Genomic DNA, 18,433 nt, shown 5'->3' on the forward strand with positions numbered 1-18,433 from the left:
ACCTGCACATATGACCAATTAGTCCTGCAACCAGATCTGTTGACACAAGATCCACAGCACAACCTGAAACAGAAATTCCTATAGGCTAATACCCATGAGCTGTTCAAAAAATTCTGACATTTCATACATGTGAAACTAAAGTAATAGATTTTAAAACAAAGGTAATTCAGGAAATACAGTTAATATTAGGACTGTCAAATTATATTTTTGTGAAATTGCAATTTATCACAGAATTTGGATGGTTTATCTCAATTATTCACATTTTTGCCATGTTTAAGATTCTGTTATTTTACATTTCATAACAGTTTTGAAGTTAATATTAACAAGGTAAAGAAATTCTTACTAGTGTGTCTTGATTAGGAATCAAATTAATGCAAGGTTTGATGCTTTTAAATAAAGTTGGGAACCAGTCAGAGTCACGCCTGACAAATAATTATAAAATAGAAAATACCTCTGTCTAACCATAGGCCACAAAACAATAAAGCACACAGCAAATGGTGAAATACATCTCCGAAAACAGGCAAAGCACAAACAAATAGACCACAGCTCAGTTCAGTTCAAAAGGTGTATTCAATCAGCAAACAAACAAAGCAATCTTGGTGAAAAATTGTCCCACAATCCAGTTTTTAACCACCAAAATAAAATACAACTCAGAAGTCCAGTCCACAAAGCAAATCAGAAACTCAAAACACAAAATAGCATCTATATTCACAATTCAACAACAGGAAATGATTTACAAGATACAGCTGGTTCTCACAGTACCGCTGACCAGTCAGTAAATCAGTTAGTCGGTCCTGTTTGCATTATCGGACTTAACTCTTTCAAGACTGCAACTCCGAGAGAAACTAACTTTCCATGAGTGCACTAAACAACATGGACTTACATCACGCTCTGATGCCGAGGGTAAAGCTGGCGTACTTAATTGACCAACAGCGGTGGCGGCCCTGCAACACACATAGCCTTTTCTCTGCAGGTACATTTTATTTTTGACTTGTCAACTGAACTGTCAAGTTTTTGAAGTGGAATGAGCCATTAAAAAAGCACAGTGGTTTTATTTCCCATCACTGCGGCAGCAGGAAGCAGAGAGCCGCTGCAGCTGCTTGATTAGGGTAAAAAAAAGCAGCACACGCAATTTAAAAAAACCCAACGCATTATGATTTGACCTTCATCACGATTAACATGTAAATGCTGACAGCCCTACTTGACAGCTTACTCTCATAATATTAAGCAGTGCATCTCCTCAGGTTACAGTGGCTGTCATGTTCCAGCTGGTGCAGTCAGAGGGTTAAAACTTTATAACTTAGTTGTAGTTTATTTGGATATATTCTTTTTTTTTTTTTTTTTTCACCCATAACTGAACCTATAAGTAAAATTAAGACAAAATACCACCCACGAATCAACCTGTTTTGCGGGTCATCCATTGGGTACTAAACCCTGAAATAGGACTCTGTCATAGGCAACAATACAAGTGGTGCAGAGGGGAACCAAGAGCTTTGATTTCAAACCTGTGTTTAGTTAATTTGCAGATTTCATGATGTGGTCAAAACGTATTTTGTCTGGCAAAATATACTCACACTTTAAGGCGAAAAGCACACAGGAAGGGAAGAGTGTGGGAATGGTTGTAAATTTGACTTTTTTTTTTTTTTCAAACACTGCACACCTGCGCAATGCTTTGTGTTGTCCGCAAATGCATGCAGTGTTTTGTTTGTCGAAATTCATCCACAGTGAGTGTTCACCAACCTTTAACCACAAACACACACACTCAGTCCATGTTTGTCTTTTTGAGCACCTCGTTGAGTGTCTTAACTCTCTCCCTCTGTCCTGATTGGCTGAGCTCCCAAGGGCCCTGGTTCTTTAGACTGACTTGCCCTGTCTGCACACACACACACACACACACACACACACACACACACACACACACACTGGACATTCTCTCACACATAAACACACAGTAACACTTAATAACATCACAAGCCTTGGCGCGATGACTCTTTTATACACAAACAGTACAGACATTTACTACCTACATTCACACAAACATGCTAATACAAATCTTAACACACATAAGCACTCTCATTTAAACACTGTCTCTCATTTTCTTTCAAACACACTTCAATACACACACACTCACACACACTTAAATACCCATTTATCCACTGGAGGCTGGTGTTAATCCCCCAGAATGGAATTAACAGGCTTGCTCTCAAGGGAGGACAGACCTGACCCTTAAAACGCAGAATAACCTTTAACGGGTTATTAAAACAGAGAGAGATAGCAGATTGAATTAATGCTACAGGGCTTAAGCCCGAGTTTATAGCATGGCCGAGAATTTAACAAGAAAGACTGAGAAAGTTTATCAAAGCGGAAGATTGGGAAGAAACTTTCCAAAGTAATGAGTTTAGAGGCCTTCAGCGGATTTGTTAAAGGTGCAGCGCATCATTCTTGAAAACGCTGATAAATCACTGTCAAATTAACTGTGATATCTTGATGTAGTTAATGAGACCATGGTGGAGATGATTGGGGTCCTCTGTCTCATTTCAGCGAGGCTGTTAGTGTATCTTAAAATTAAGACGATATATCCTCTAAATCCTGTTGCTTCCACTTTAGATGAATGTGGTTTTGGAGATTAAAGGGTCATTTCAAATCACATTTTCTCTCTTACCTCTAGTGGTGTCTATGCAGTTTTGGTTTTATTTTAAGGTTTGCAATATCTGTCTCTCCAATACCATCAACCCTTGGCTGTATGAATTCTATGTTGTCCTTCCTCCATCAGGGTCCCAGACGACTCTGACTCTCAGTCCGGGGTGATCAAACAGCGGCAGAACTGTCTGGAGTCTCGCAGGGTGGAGGGCCAGGAGCTGCCAGTCCTTACACTGGCTCCCTGCATAGGAAAGGAGGGGGTCCCTGCCCCCAACCAGGTGGGTCAATTCAGAGTTAGAAAGACAATTAAGTGTTGTAGCTCTCCTCACTCCAAACCAGTGGGAGACAGATAAATCCGGGATATAGTGAAGACATATAGGGTGAAGACATCTAGAGACACGATAAAAAGAAATGTCCCTCATTTTATATATTATTAACTATTATGGACATAGAAAATTCACTTTTGGAGGAAGCAAAGGCAGGTAGTTTTTTGCAACAAGTAATTTTCATGTTTTGAAACTACTTTACTCTTTTTTTTTTTTTTAAGATATTTTTTAGGGCATTTTTTTGCCTTTAATTGATAGGATAGTGAAGTGTGAAATGGGTAGAGAGAGAGAGAGGGAGAGACATGCAGCAAAGAGCCACAGGCTGGAGTCGAACCCAGGCCGCTGCGGCAATAGCCTTGTACATGGGGCGCCTGCTCTACCACTAAGCCACTGACGCCCACTGTACTTTACTCTTTACTCAAGCATATTTTTAAACCTGTAAAATACTTTTTACTTTACTACATTTACTATTGATACCTTGTATCAACTAGTCTGTTCCAAAAGATGAGATCTGGGGAGGGGGGACACCTCGAATGCAGCTGTCAAGTTCCCAGCTGCCTGAAACATCCGGCATGTTCATCCCAAGAACATTTCTGACTTCAGTGACTCCTAAATGTTATTTTTTGCTAACACAACATATTCAGTTAGAATTGCATGAAAGATTTGACACATAAGAGCTTCTACCTGCCTCTGCCTGTAATGAGAAGTAGGAAGTGTGAATGTGTAGTCGTGGGTTCCTGGAAAAAAACAACAACATATCTATTAAGATGGATGAGGCAATATTACTCACCTCAGCTCACCTCTCCTCTCTCCGTCTTTCTCTCTCTCTCTCATTGGTCATAAGCAGGTGTAAACAAGACTCCTGTAAGAGAGAGTCGTCAGACTATAACATAATGTGGTTACAGCAGAAGGCGTGTGTGTTTGTGTGTGTGAGATGTGATACAGGTTCCCTCCAGCATGAAGTGATATTAATACTCCAGTATGGATGCAAAGAGACAGAAGATCAAATCAGAATTATGAATAGTCTTTATTAAAGAAAGATTAATTCAGGATCCTTTCTCTGAATATTGACTCATGGATGAGGTTAAAATTAATGCTCAGGAGATGCTCAAATAACTACAACCACCTTGACTCCAGGCATGATTGAAACCACACCCTGAGACTTGTGAAAAGTTGTTCCCCTTAAACAAAGACTATATTAATTAAGATCAAATAGAAAAAATAAGATGTAATAATCAAAGTTACATTCTCCAGCACTCCACAGAGGTCATAATGTTTACATACAGCAACACAGCAAAAATGTGAATACGTCTAATAGAAAAAAAGAAGTCACTGGTGCAATGTATTTTTAGGATATAATTGATATTGTAGTTCTCAGTAAGTTTAAGATAATACTGCATGAAGATAAGTAACTAAGGATTTACTGTTAAAATATAATTTTTTTTCTAACTTGAAGTGGCTGTGATTTTGTGCCACAGGAAGATGTTCAAATATTAAAAACAATACAATTAAACTATTCATTTTGAAAGACTTCAAGAAAGTTTTTGCACCCATTTATATATCTGAAGTATTTATTATTAAGTTTGTGTTCCACAAACACAGTTCCACCGCAGGCTGGCGGTTCCCTCTGCGATAGGTAAACATCCTCCGGCTGGTCTAGTCTCCTCTTAGCTATAAAAGATAAATATTAGTAAATATATTTTCATTTATTTTATGAAAAGAAAACTTTAATGAAAATTTATTGTTTTTTCAAAAAGACCAAAAAAGTGGTTGGTGTGGAACGATAGTCCACTGTTGGTAATACAGGAATGTGTGTGTGTGTGTGTGTGTGTGTGTGTGTGTGTGTGTGTGTGTGTGTGTGTGTGTGTGCTTGTGTCCGTGCATGTGTGTGTGCATCCTGCCTTCTCACAGCCATAATTAATACCCGTAGGATTCTCATTATTCTGTGTTTAGAGCGAGTGTGGAGGCTGTGATCCGCTCTAACAAGCCGCCTTGCAGAGAGCGAACATGTCAGCAACTGAAATGCCTGAAGGCTGGAGAGGCTGGCCTCTGGCTGGGAGGTTGCGGGTTCAAATCCCTGAACTGACAGTGAGAACCACCGAGATGTGTGTGTGCGTGTGTGTGAGTATGTGAATGAGAAACTCTCCCTTATCAGCTTCTGTGGAAGCCCTGAAGGAAGGCTCTTAATCCCTGTTTGTTCATGTTCAGAAGTCTGGTTTGAACCGAGTGGCTCCCAGGTGGGAATGTTTTTCAACATAAAGAATTAAATTAATTTTTCTCTTCGGTTGGTTTTTGCCTTGAAAAGTGAGTTTTTCTCCCCTGGTGTTTGTAAATATCCTTAGCCAATCTAATTAAAAGAAGAAATCCACATTAAAAGATTTTTTTTTTTTTTACATCCTTAGTGTCTTACAGTTTTGGCCATCATTACTATCAAGGTATAATTATAATCATCAAGTTAATTGCTGATCACTGGCAACAAAACTGAGACACAGTCCGACAGGACAGCAACATGTGCTGTCAAATACATACTGTAAAATTACCTATTTTCATTTTTGGTCCTCTTGCAGCTGTGCTAATATCAACCATTCTATCCCTGAAGCAAAAGTGACAGTAGCATGTTGCAGGGGTTTTTTGGGGTGTACACAGTGTTTGACTTTTACATTTGAGGCAGATGTATGCATCACGTCTACTACCTACAGTCAGTGCTAGTTCTTTTAACCATTCCCACAGTCTTACATGAAGTTAGCCCAAGTAGTTTTAGTTGATTAAACTGAACCAAAACTTAACCATGGAGGCGACAGTTCAGAAAACGCGCCTGAGTCATTTTTGTATTCCTTAAATGAATCATTTTGAAATTAATTTACAGTGTTTTTGAGTGAACAGGACGTTTAGATATGAAGACTAATCTGAACTTTTATATGTTCATACAGGTGGCAAACAAAATCCCAGTCCATTTAAGAGGAAAGTAGTTTTAGAGTCAAACTGGTAATTAATGTAATCGGATCAACAGGGTTTGTTAATCTGTGAAGGATGCATTTTTGTAATGGGAATTTGGGTAATTACCTGTTGGATTTTTCAAGAATTAAATGTTAATTATAGTTTAAGATGTTGAATTTTTATACTGCTGTGTTAAACTATTAAGTGACATGTCAACAATGCTTAGATTTTCCTGCCAGCCTTGATATCAAAAGTAGGACCAAACTACAACTACAACTACAAACTACAACATTATTGTGTTGTCCTGGACAATTAATGTGTGACATGTATTTCCCTATAAACACATGTATCTGTGGTTATAGTAAAAAAAGTATCACAAACTAACTAGCCATATTGGCCGTGTTTCCCAGATCGATCTTAGCGCTAAGAGCTTCTCAAGAGCGCTCTTAAGCCTCCCGTGAAAGAAAAACATGTTTCCCAGATTGCTCTTAACTGGGAAACGTGGCCATTATCTTTTTTGGTTATCAACTTTTTTTGTTGTTTTTTTGTCTTTCACCTTGTCAGTAAAGGAAACCCAGGCACAGATGTTTGGTTGACTGGCATTGTGCATCCCTGCTATTGACATCTCCATATATATTATAGCTAATAAAGATTGTAGTCATTCATTCTGGGAGAAAAAGTGCTACCATTTTTGTTGCTGCTGTCAGACCAACAAAAAGCTTCTAGTCAAATTGGAGACCTAAAGAGGAGGTATCCTTCAATAAGAGCAGCTTTGGAAAATATGGTACTTCAGTATCAAGTAGGTCAGATGAGGCCGTAGATAACATTTCTAGAAATGTACTACCCCTAGGCAATGCCAGTACATGTGCTTGTGTCGCCATTATGGCAGAGCTCCCATTTAAGAGAGGATATGAGCTTCATCATGGAGCCTCTCAGGAGAAAGATGCATCCTATACAGAAATTTGAAGTGTATCAGTTTGTTGTTGGGATTTTTTTGAGAATCATCTAAATTCTTCCAGACTATTAACCAGCAAATGTTATCCACAGACGAGCCAAGATCACAACACCAGGTCTGATGAATAGCCAGAGGTTTGCAGACAGAAATAAAGCGTTAATGTATCTTAGATAATAAGCCTCTGGTTCCATCTCCTACGTCTAGCAAAGGATGAAGTGTGTGAGTGGTTAAAGCTACACTCCACAGGACCCCCTGAGCTTGCATTGCTTACCTGAACTAAAGGTTAAAGAAAAATGAGCTTCTCAGGGCATTATACACAGCACATAAATCCTAAACCATATTAATCTAAACCACTGAGTTGGAGGTGAAAGCTCAAGATAACAAGTTACAAGTTTTTAAAAGTAGTAAAAACAGCAAAATATACTTTATAGCTTCATAGAGACCATATTGATCCTATGGAGACATTTCTAGCAGCTACAATCAAGTCTAGAAGCAGAGCATTTATATGTGATCCAACACATTCATTGTAAACATAAAGATTTTGGTTTCAGTCCCTCAGAAACAAAGACAGAATTTCTTTAAAGCCGCCACATTGCTGCAGCATGTACATACAGGGAGAAATCAATAGCAGAGAAGCAGAGAGACCAATTTGTAAACCCATACCAGCAGAAAACAGACCAGAACGCTTGTAATGTCAGTCATCTAGGATTCAGATATATTCTACTGTTCCATTACAAGTTTCTACAAGTTTCACAAAATGTAAGGGCGTCAGCTGTGTATAGCAGAGATGAAGGAGTAGGAGAGTGACGGGCATGAAATGCGACCCACTGAGCCACAAAAACATCATTCTGAACACAATTTGGCCCAAATGTAATGAGTGTGAAAGCATGACGCTGTATCGTTTCTACTGCTGGCTGTGAACATGAGTACGAGGCAGCTCAGTCAACTTTGTCCAAAAGAGAAGAAAAAATCGCTTACATTCACATCTCTGTAGACGGGGCCGCAGGTGTCAACATTATTTTCAGCACAAGTGCACTTTGTTTTAACCTTTATTCAGCCGGGGAACATTTCTGCTGAGCACACAGGCTTCGGTTCAGCACTGACCTGCTTCAACCACTGAGCATTGTTACCTACAAACCAACAACTCTGATTACACTAAGTGATCGGCAGAAAAAAAAGCCTCATTCCTCTTAAAGCTTTGTTCATATCGTGTTTTCACTTAACACTTTCACTGCCTCTCATCAGTCCGCTACATTTGGTCGTGTTTTTTAGTTTAGAAATACAATACTGCGGCTCGATGTGTCTGAATAAGATAACAAAAGGCTACTTTTTTACCTCCTGGGATATTAAATATTACAGCAGCACAAGAGGGGAGATAGGAAGTAGGAGCAGGATACAGATACATGGAAAAAATATACAAAAAGATTTTAAAAAATGAGTTAAAATGCCATTATGTAAAACCAACAGTGCAATTAAGTGTTTATCACGCACATAACAATATCTCTTTACATAAAGATATAAGTTAATATGGTTATATTAACATACAGTTAATGATATATTTTGTAGAACATGTCTATACAATGCATATAATAGAAAGAAAATAGAAACAATATAATAATATATTGATTTGACTATATGAGATGTGAATATATTAAGATAATTTTATATAGTATGCAGCAAGAAAGGTGCTTTTATGGTGTGGTGTGCACTAAAGATGATGAATAAAATTAATAATAACATAGACAAATTTAAAGTTTAAAAAGGAACCAAACAAAGACATTCACGTTCGTGAATATTTTAATGTAACAAACTGATTATGTTCCCTAAAATGTGTTCACACGACAGCCTCAGTAGCGAGGTTGCTCCCCAGGAGGCTCCAGCAGAGAAGATATATTGAGCTACAGCACCAATTAACCTCTAATGTCATTCTCTTTGCTGCAGTTCAATAAATCAATCATACGGTGAAATAAACCCTGCAGCGACGAGTTATTCAGGATAAAACTCCATAAATCATAGAGCTGCTTTAAAAGGTCCTCCCACTGTCACTGTCCCTTCACCAACCAACCCTCACACTCCATTACTTCATATGAGCAGCCTTATAGTAGTGTAATTATGGTCATAACTTGTAAAGATGCACTGATATGTCCCTCGAAATGCAGGATGAAACACCAGGAATGTAATAATTGTTGATTATCTCCTCATAAGAGATCACTCATCATTATACACTGAAATGAGTTGATTAAATTAACAGTTGCTATTTTGATAATGGATTAGTCTATTAAGTTGTTTATCAAGTAAACAAGCCAAACAGTTTGCTGGTGATGCCCAGTGGTGAAGGAGGTATTCAGATTCTTTACTCAATTCATTCATTATCCATGTTCACTTGTTCTAATCAGGGTTGCAGGGGTGCTGGAGCCTTTTCCAGCTGACACTGGGTAAGAGACGAGGTACACCCTGGATAGATCGCCAGACTTTAACAGGGCTGACACATACTCACACTCACACACACTCATTGTATTTCCTTCTTTATCAATCTGCGCCTTATTTATCGTCCACAGAACGAGGTTGCACACTGACATTTTCAGAACAAATATAACAGGCTGCAGTGAGAGTCTCTCTCCATGGGATATTTAAAGATAGTAAGTTTGTGCATTTAGTCCCTCTAAGGCAAGCTCAGGGGTTTAGTGTTGCCGTAGCCCACAGGAATGACGCACCGTATGTATAACTATCCACGGTATGAACAGTGGTTACACAAGCTTTAAAACCAGCCACAGCTCAGCCCTGAGCAGAGTGACCGTCTGCTGTTGACCAGTCAATGGACTGCAGTGTTCACAGCTCCACCTTTTAGTACCAGATCTGTGTGCTAGGTACCCCAACAGAGAGGGGACCAAAAATGGGGACGGTACGGAACAGTTCCATTGGTACCATCCATAACTTTTTACAGTGGAAATGCAAAAAAGCGTACTGAACTGTACCGTACCATGCTGCTTGGTGAAAACGAGGCTATAGACAAACAGCCATACATGCTCATATTCAGACCTACGGGCAATTTAGAGTCACTAATTAATGTAACCTGCATGTCTTTGGACTGTGGGAGGAAGCTGGAGACCTCGGAGAAAACCCACGCTGACACGAGAAGAATGTGCAAACTCCACACAGAAGGGCCCCAGCTGGCCAGCCTTTACTCAAGCGAAGTAAAAATAACAATACTGTAATGATGTGAAAATAGTCCAATACAAATTCTGTACTGATAATGTTACTCAACTCAAAGTGCCGGACTATTATGAGCAAAATGTTCTAAAAGTGTCAAAGTAAAAGTGCTCATAATTAAGAGTAATGGCCCAGAGTGTTGCTGTATATTGCTGTGTATGCAGTTAGCTATAAATCTATAACATTGCATTATATTATACAAACTCCTTACTTAAAATGAAGAATCTGAAGCTGTCAAGTAAATGGCAATGGAGTTCCAAAAAAAAAAAAAAAAAAAAAAAAGGACGGCAATTTCCTCTGAAGTGAGGGACCTGAAATTAGTGCTTACATGAGTAAATGTACTTTGTCACATTCCACTACTTGTGACAACTTCTTAAATATGACATTGCTGCTTTTATGTGTTTCACGTTATCACGTATTTCATATGTTTGGCTCCCAGTCAGACAAAATAACAACAAACAAAGAATAATCATTAGTCATCATGAGCAATATTAATCATGAATAATGTAATAATACTGACTATTGAAGTGCATGTGTGCATGTGTGTGTTCTAGATGTGTCAAGATGTGGTTCACTTTGGTTTGACCTTTATACTGTCTGTCCCCTGAGGGTGTGGAAAGCCCTTAAAACACATAGACACACAAACACTGGACAGGTTGAATTTACCATCTTGCTAGCTACTATAATAACCCTGACCTAGTTACATGTTGTGTGTATGTGTGTGCGTGCATGCGTGTGCTTATGTGTGTCTCTTTGTTTCTCCTCCCAGCCCTTATTTTCTTTCCCAACACGTTTTTCTCCTACATGATTATTAATACATCAGGCCTCTGTTCCTTTAAACCTTGACCTCCTTAGTATGTGTTGCCTGTAACTGTGTGTGTGTGTGTGTGTGTGTGTGTGTACATGTGCATGAAAGAGAGACAGAGAGAGATGTCAGACTGTCAGGGTGGTTATGAATAACATCAGTGCTGCTGCTACCACGACACTGTGCCTGTGTGTGTTTGAACATTTGAGGTTGCATCTCTACATGTATTGTGTTTTCTACACTGTCATAGGCTAAGATATTATAGCATACTGTAACTTTATGCTAGAAAAATTTTATTTTCCCTTTTTCTTTTTAAATGTGTTAGGTTTTAAAATAAGCTTTACAATGGACCATGGATAGTGAGCTCTTTTTTCAAGTTTAAATCTGTTTTCCTTATTTCCTCTTCTCAATATTGCTCTTTCCACTCTCTTTCCCTCTCAGTTTTGTTAGCCCCAACTATGTCTCTAGTGCCCCCATGTTACTCTGACAAAGTTGTCAGATTGCCACACTGTTCACACAACCTGCTGTCTAATAATCAGGAGGCTTGAAGTCATTGTGGTTTTCGAACTACATGACTGACTGGTGACAGGGGGCCACACACCACAAGATTGTTCCTCAGGAGGAATCCCTGATTGGTGTGTCAAGTGATGCGAGGGTCTAACCACAGCCCAGGGTTGGGGGGTTGCTTACAAGAAAATATCAAAGTCAAAAAAGTGACAAAGTGACAAGTCATTAGGTTAATAACTTACTGGGAACATACAGAAACATTGCATACAATAGTCCACCTTCCACCTTTTCGTCTCATGTCTCTTTCACTCTTTCTCTCTCTCAACACAAACGCACACACACACACACACACACACACACACACACACACACACACAAACCTTGGAAAGTGCCGCTTGCCTCCACCTGTGTCTTACGCTCTAATTGGCTGTAGTTCGCTGACAAGATCCCTGACTACTAGGGGCGTTGTAGTTGGGGGAAAAGTGGGACTGATTACACAGGACCCCAATGGAAGGGAAGCCCATGAAAAGCAGCCCTTCTGTGCGGAGTTTGCATGTTCTTGTGGGTTTTCTCCAGGTACTCCAGCTTCCTCCCACAGTCCAAAGACATACAGGTTAATTGGTGACTCTAAATTGTCCGTAGGTGTGATTATAGGTGTGAATGGTTGTCTGTCTCTATGTGTCAGCCCTGTGATAGTCCGGTGACCTGTCCAGGGTGTGCTCTGCCTCTTACCCAATGTCAGCTGGGATAGGCTCCAGCCCCCCCGCGACCCTCAAGAGGATGAAGCGGTTAGAAGATGAATGAATGAATGAATTGAATTGAATTGAATTATGCTGCTGGAGTACCAACGTACACTGGGCTTCAAAAAGGGAGGGAAAGAAAGAAAGAAAAAGAAAAGGTAAAGAAGACACACTGACATGGATCAAGAGAGGAAGAGCAGGGTGCCACAGAGGTGGCTTATGCGTTGGACCCATAATTCGGTGCCACACCCCTGCTGACTGGTCCAAATATTTAGCACACTAGATATCTTGGAAGCGCCTGTGATGCACCGGTGAGCCTCTTGTTTTGCATCTTTGGACAGGTCACACACAGCACTCGAGCACCTCTGATATGAAGAGTCACGTAGTGTGAAGTACAGCATAGAGCCCTGCTACCCAGTAGGGGAAGATTTTTTTTTTCCATTTTGTTTCAACATGTCAGTGTCTCTTACACAAAGTCAAGCCCATAAAAACATGGTTTCCCAAGTTTGGTGTGGAGGAACTTCACTGGTGTGCACAGAGCCCTGACCTCAACCCCATCCAGCACCGTCTGGGATGAACTATAAAGCCGACAGTGAGCCAGACCTTATCACTCAACATCAGTGTCGGACTTCACTGATGCTTTTGTGTCTGATTGTCAGGAAATCCCTGCAGCAGGCTCATCATGTGGTGGAAAGGCTGCAACCAGAGGAGAAGAGGCTGTTACAGGAGCGGACTAGTGGTCTAAACGTATAGGAACAAGAAATAGGAATACACCAGTAGAGTACCTATAAAGTGAATTGCAATTTAACTAAATGTGTCTTTACTACATTTCTTGCTTACTTTCATGACCGCTCATTAGAAACCAAGCCAACAAAGCACTTGGAAATGTCAATTTTCAAAAGCTGACAAACAACATTTGAATCACTGAACTGATATAAAATCATAACTCTCTTTGTCTCTCTCTCTGTCTCCAGGAGTGGGTGTACACTCACGGGCAGCAGATCCGTCAGCAGCAGCACTGTCTGTCTCTGTCCACCACTTTCCCTGCCTCCCAGGTCCTGCTGATGCCCTGCAACATGGCTGACGGCAAGCAGGTCTGCACACTCACCCACACACACATATACACTTGGACAGACACCCATTTATTGTGGTGTGTAGCTGCAGGCGAGTCACTACCGTATATCATATGGCTGATAAATTAATCTAAATGTTAATTAATCTTAAGCTAAATTTGTCTAAAGATGATCGTTACACTCAAACACACACACACACACACACACACACACACACACACACACACACACACACACACATTCACGCTGCAGGGGCAGATGCTTGACACTTTTTTGGACAGCCAGCTTGAAATACTTTTTACACACACACACACACACACACCCACACACACACACACACACTTGTCATTACCTGACCACTGGGCACCTTGACGGTGTCCCAGAAGCCCCTGCAGCAGAGAACAACCTGACAACCAATAAATCACCTGAGAGAGAGAGCGAGGAGGAGAGGAGGAGAGGAGGAGAGGCACAGGTGGAAAGGTGAAGCAAGACAGACAAAGGAGGAGAGGAGAGGAAGGGAGGAAGGGAGGGAGGGAGGAGAGAAGGAGAGATGGGAGAGCAGAAGGGGGAGGGGAGTCAAGGGAGAGAGAGAGAGAGGTAGCTGAAGATTAGCTCATTACACCTCACCAACTGTTCAGTCTGGGAGGAAATATGTGCTGATGTGTGTGTGTGTGTGTGTGTGTGTGTGTGTGTGTGTGTGTATTAATGTGTTTGTTCCAATCTGTATTCTTGCATTGTAAAACAAATCTACTGGACATGAACAGACGTGAAAAGAGTGCGTACTAGTGTGTGTTAGTGTGTGTGTGTGTTTGTCATCACTGTTATTATCAATTATTTGATCTATGAGTCATCGGTGACGGGTGAGAAAGATGAAGTAGCCTGAAAGAAAAGACATGGTTAGATGGCATATAAATACAATGGAGTAGGGGCAGAGAAACAAAAACAGAGATAAAGAAGTAAAGAGGGACAGAAAAGGCAAGGAGAGTGATAAGATGAAAGGGTAGAAGAAATAAGACAAGGAAATGAAAAGCAGGATGGAAAGAATGACATGGTGAAGAGGAAAGCAGGAGCTGAGATAAAGATAAGATAAAGATAAAGGAGGAGGAGATGATAATAAGAGAAAAGGGAAGTCACATCCTAAACAAACTGGCCTGTAATGCGTCATATAACGCACAACAGCAGCACACAGCGAATACACAGCAGCACGTCAACAGGACCTCAAAGCGAAATAAGCAGCATAATACATCAAACACAGCGACTCTGGACTCTGGATTCAGGAGCCTTTTGTGTATTACTCCAGCCAGTTCTCCCTGCTCTGGCTCTGGATATTTTTATACCTCGAGAATAGGTTTCCCCATGGCAGCAACAAAAACACAGAAGAAGATGTGCTATCACCACACAAGACAAGAAGTCAAGGTGCGGTAGACATGCCAGTTGAGAGAAGGGAGTAGGAGGAAAAATATGTCGACCAGCGTCAGAGCTGAAAATTAGGACCATGGTGTCTTTCTCTCTGAGCAGGTGTCTGACAGACAGGACGAAATGAGGAAAGGAAGGAAGAGGTAGGAAAGAAAAGAAAGTGGGTTGGGAAGGGGTAAATAATGAGGGGAAGGAACAGGGAGGGAAGAAAAACAAGGCTAGAGGGAGAGTGAGGGGGAGAAAACAAAGGAAGGAAGTGAAGGAAAGGAGCAGAAAGAGAAATGTGAGAGATGTACTACACAACACACACACACACATACTGATATACATATATATATAGAGAGAGAGAGAGAGAGACAGACAGACAGACAGACAGACACTCACTCACTGGCCACTTTACTAGGTACACCTTGCTAGTACTGGGTAAGACCCCTTTTTGCCTTCAGAGCTGTCTTGATTCTTCATGGCATAGATTGAACAAGGTGCTGGAAACATTCCTCAGAGATTTTGGTCCATATTGACATGATAGCATCACACATTGCTGCAGATTTGTCGGCTGCACATCCATGATGCCAATCTCCCGTTCCACCACATCCCAAAGGTGCTCTATTGGACTGAGATCTGGTGACTGTGGAGGCCACTGGAGTACAGTGAACTCATTGTCATGTTCATGAAATTAGTTTGAGTTGATTTGAGCTTTGTGCCATGGTGCGTTATCCTGCTGGAAGTAGCCATCAGAAGATGGGTGCACTGTGGTCATAAAGGGATGGACACGGTCAGCAACAATACTCAGGTAGGCTGTGGTGTTTAAACCATGCTCAGTTGGTACTAAGGGGCCCAAAGTGTGCCAAGAAAATATCCCCCACACCATTACACCTCCACCACCAGCCTGAACCGTTGATACAAGGCAGGATGGATCCATGCTTTCATGTTGTTTACACCAAATTCTGACCCTACCATCTGAATGTGGCAGCAGAAATCCAGACTCATCAGACCAGGCAACGTTTTTCCAATCTTCTATTGTCCAGTTTTGGTGAGGCTGTGTGAACTGTAGCCTCAGTTTCCTGTTGTTAGCTGACAGGAGTGGCACCTGGTGTGGTCTTCTGCTGCTGTAGCCCATCTGCTTCAAGGTTCGACGTGTTGTTGGTTCAGAGATGGTCTTCTGCATACCTTGGTTGTAACCGGTGGTTATTTGAGTTACTGTTGCCTTTCTATCATCTTGAACCAGTCTGGCCATTCTCCTCTGACCTCTGCCATCAACAAGGCATTTTCACCCAGAGAACTACTGCTCACTGGATGTTTTCTCTTATTCAGACCATCCTCTTAAAATGAAGGTGAAAATCCCAGTAGATCAGCAGTTTCTGAAATACCTAGTCCAGCCCATCTGGCACCAGCAACCATGCCACGTTCAAAGTCACTTAAATCACCTTTCTTCCCCATTCTGTTGCTCGGTTTGAACTTCAGCAGGTCGTCTTCACCATGTCTACATGGCGAAATGCATTGAGTTGCTGCCACATGTTTGGCCGATTAGCTATTTCTCTTTCTAGGTGTGTCTAGTAAAGTGACTGGTAAAGATACCAGGGTATTACCAGGCATAGCACAGAGAACACAAATATACATATACATATATATACACGCACACCAGAGCCTGTGTGTGTGTGCTATGTTTGTTCTTAAGCTAAGCCACTGAAGCACATCACTGTCATGTAACTGAAACTAGTGAACCTTTGTACCAACACAAACACACACACACAGAGTGCTGTAACATGTCCCAGTTGAGAGTGTGTGTGTGTGTGTGTGTGTGTGTGTGTGTGTGTGTGTGTGTGTGTGTGTCAGGAGGCAGGAAGTAGAGCGATGATAGCTAATTAGAGTGAAGATCCACTGGCGAAACACAGCCCAGAGCTGACTGGTAGAGATACTGACACACACTGCTGAGAGAAACAGAGAGAAAGAGGGGAAAAATGCAGAGTGAGGTTAAATTAAGGCTAGAGAGAGAGATGGGGAGGGAGATTGGACAAGAGACACTGGGAAAGACAAAAAGAGACAGAAAGTTGAGGAGACAGTATAACTAAACAGACCACAACAGACACAGCGAGCGCGGGAATAGAGGAAAAGAAGTAAAGTCATAGTGAAAAAACTTTTAACGTGACTGTGGCTCAAAGTTTACTTTGAGTTATGTATGTATGTTGCATCATATCTTCACATTACAGCGTCCAACCATGATTCTTTTCTCAAACCTAACTGGTAGGGGCGCTAGTTATTTGCAAGATATCATGAAGCTAATTCATTAGATATACGCACTGTTGTATGAAGACACATTGCTTAGTCATGTACAAAGACTCCTGCCAGTATCCACTCATTAAAATTTAAAAGTAGCACAATGTGTGTGTAACTTCCTGTTACACGCACTTACTGTCAAACACTTTCTCTGTCAAATGCAGTGAAGGCTACATTTCCCGAGTTGCCTGTTTTTGTGCTCTGTTACCTCTGTCTGTGTGTGTGCAGTCTATAATTACAGAGCTTGAGCTGGATCAGGAACAGCTATCTCTATCATGTTGTTGCCTCTTGTCTTCACCTCTCGGGGTTACCTGCTGTACAGAAATGATTTCTCCGACACAATGATGCAGTGCTGTAGACCTTGTAACTCGCCAGTCAGTTTTGTGTGAGCCACATCACCAAGCTGAGCAAACATGATTTTCTGAGCCCGGGAAGACATACATGGCATTCATGTGTTTGGAGATGGCTTAAATTCCTGATGTGACTTGGCCAAGAGACACATCAGAAATGTTGAACCCTGTCCAATCAATTCATGTGGTCTTTCTCGACTTTCATGACGTGCAAACACGATTGAGATAGCAGGAGCTAGAGACAGACTTCTGGGAATGTCAACAACCATGGCATCACAGAGCATGTTGGTAGCAAACATTGGGACATGCTGGTATCTCTGTCATATCCTCCAGAGATTTGCCGTAGAATTCAAGGCATGTTGAGCAGTGCATTCTAGTTACTGAAGATCAGGGTAATTTATACATGGGCCACTTAACAACAATACAACGTCTTGATTGTGTAACTTTCACTTGTACTGCTGTTTCCTGCACCAAATGGAGTGTAGTCAACTTCTTTTATGCAAAACAACAATGAGTCAAATCCCTAACTCACGGAATTCCCCTGAAGTAGGAAAGCCAAGTAGTCATGAAATTTTAATACCCGCAAAAGCTCCAAAGGAGGGGATTTCAGGTCTATCTGTGTTCACCCTGTGATGACCTGATCGCAGTGCATCCTGGGATCCCGTCTCCTCCGCTGTCACCCTGCAGAGGAACAAAAGGACTGAGAAGCTTTAATGTATGTACAGAATGGTATATAAAAGAGGGATAGTGATGTGTGGAGAAGGACAGATGCAAAGTGTTACTCTCACAGGCCGACATCAGCATTGCTGCAGCGCTCAGTAATGAGGTGAATACTAATTGATTTACTTTTAATTATCCCTCCGTCTTTTTTTTTTTTTTTTTTTTTCAATTAAAAAGCTCCGCGGCCCATCGCTACACTGTGATGAGCGTGTCATCTTGACAACACCGCAATGGACCAACAATGCGACTCTACAGAACAAAGCCAGTGTGTGTGTGTGTGCGCGCATGTGCATGTGTGTACATGTTGTTACAAGGCCTTACAAGATCAAGATACATGACGGCGAAACGCTTCAGAGGCCCAGCAAACACAACATGGCCGCTTTCTGCCAATACACACACTAATGCAAAAATTTTTTAACACACATTAATCCGTGCGCACGCTCAGATTACAGACACAAAGAAACACTTACAAATATC

General features: G+C 41.2%; 1 protein-coding gene across 2 annotated transcripts in view; it reads left to right on the forward strand.

Annotated features, from left to right (window-relative positions):
- Nucleotides 1-18,433, forward strand: part of galnt14 (UDP-N-acetyl-alpha-D-galactosamine:polypeptide N-acetylgalactosaminyltransferase 14 (GalNAc-T14)) — a 203,453-nt gene that overhangs the window by 180,625 nt on the left and 4,395 nt on the right. For both annotated transcript variants that reach the window (XM_049589775.1, XM_049589774.1), the window contains 2 exons: nt 2,774-2,918; nt 13,095-13,214. In XM_049589775.1, the coding sequence (XP_049445732.1) occupies nt 2,774-2,918; nt 13,095-13,214 (265 nt within the window). The remainder of the gene's footprint in view (nt 1-2,773; nt 2,919-13,094; nt 13,215-18,433) is intronic.

The sequence above is a fragment of the Epinephelus fuscoguttatus genome, linkage group LG11 (genome assembly GCF_011397635.1).
Source record: "Epinephelus fuscoguttatus linkage group LG11, E.fuscoguttatus.final_Chr_v1".
In the NCBI taxonomy this organism is placed as follows: domain Eukaryota; kingdom Metazoa; phylum Chordata; class Actinopteri; order Perciformes; family Serranidae; genus Epinephelus; species Epinephelus fuscoguttatus.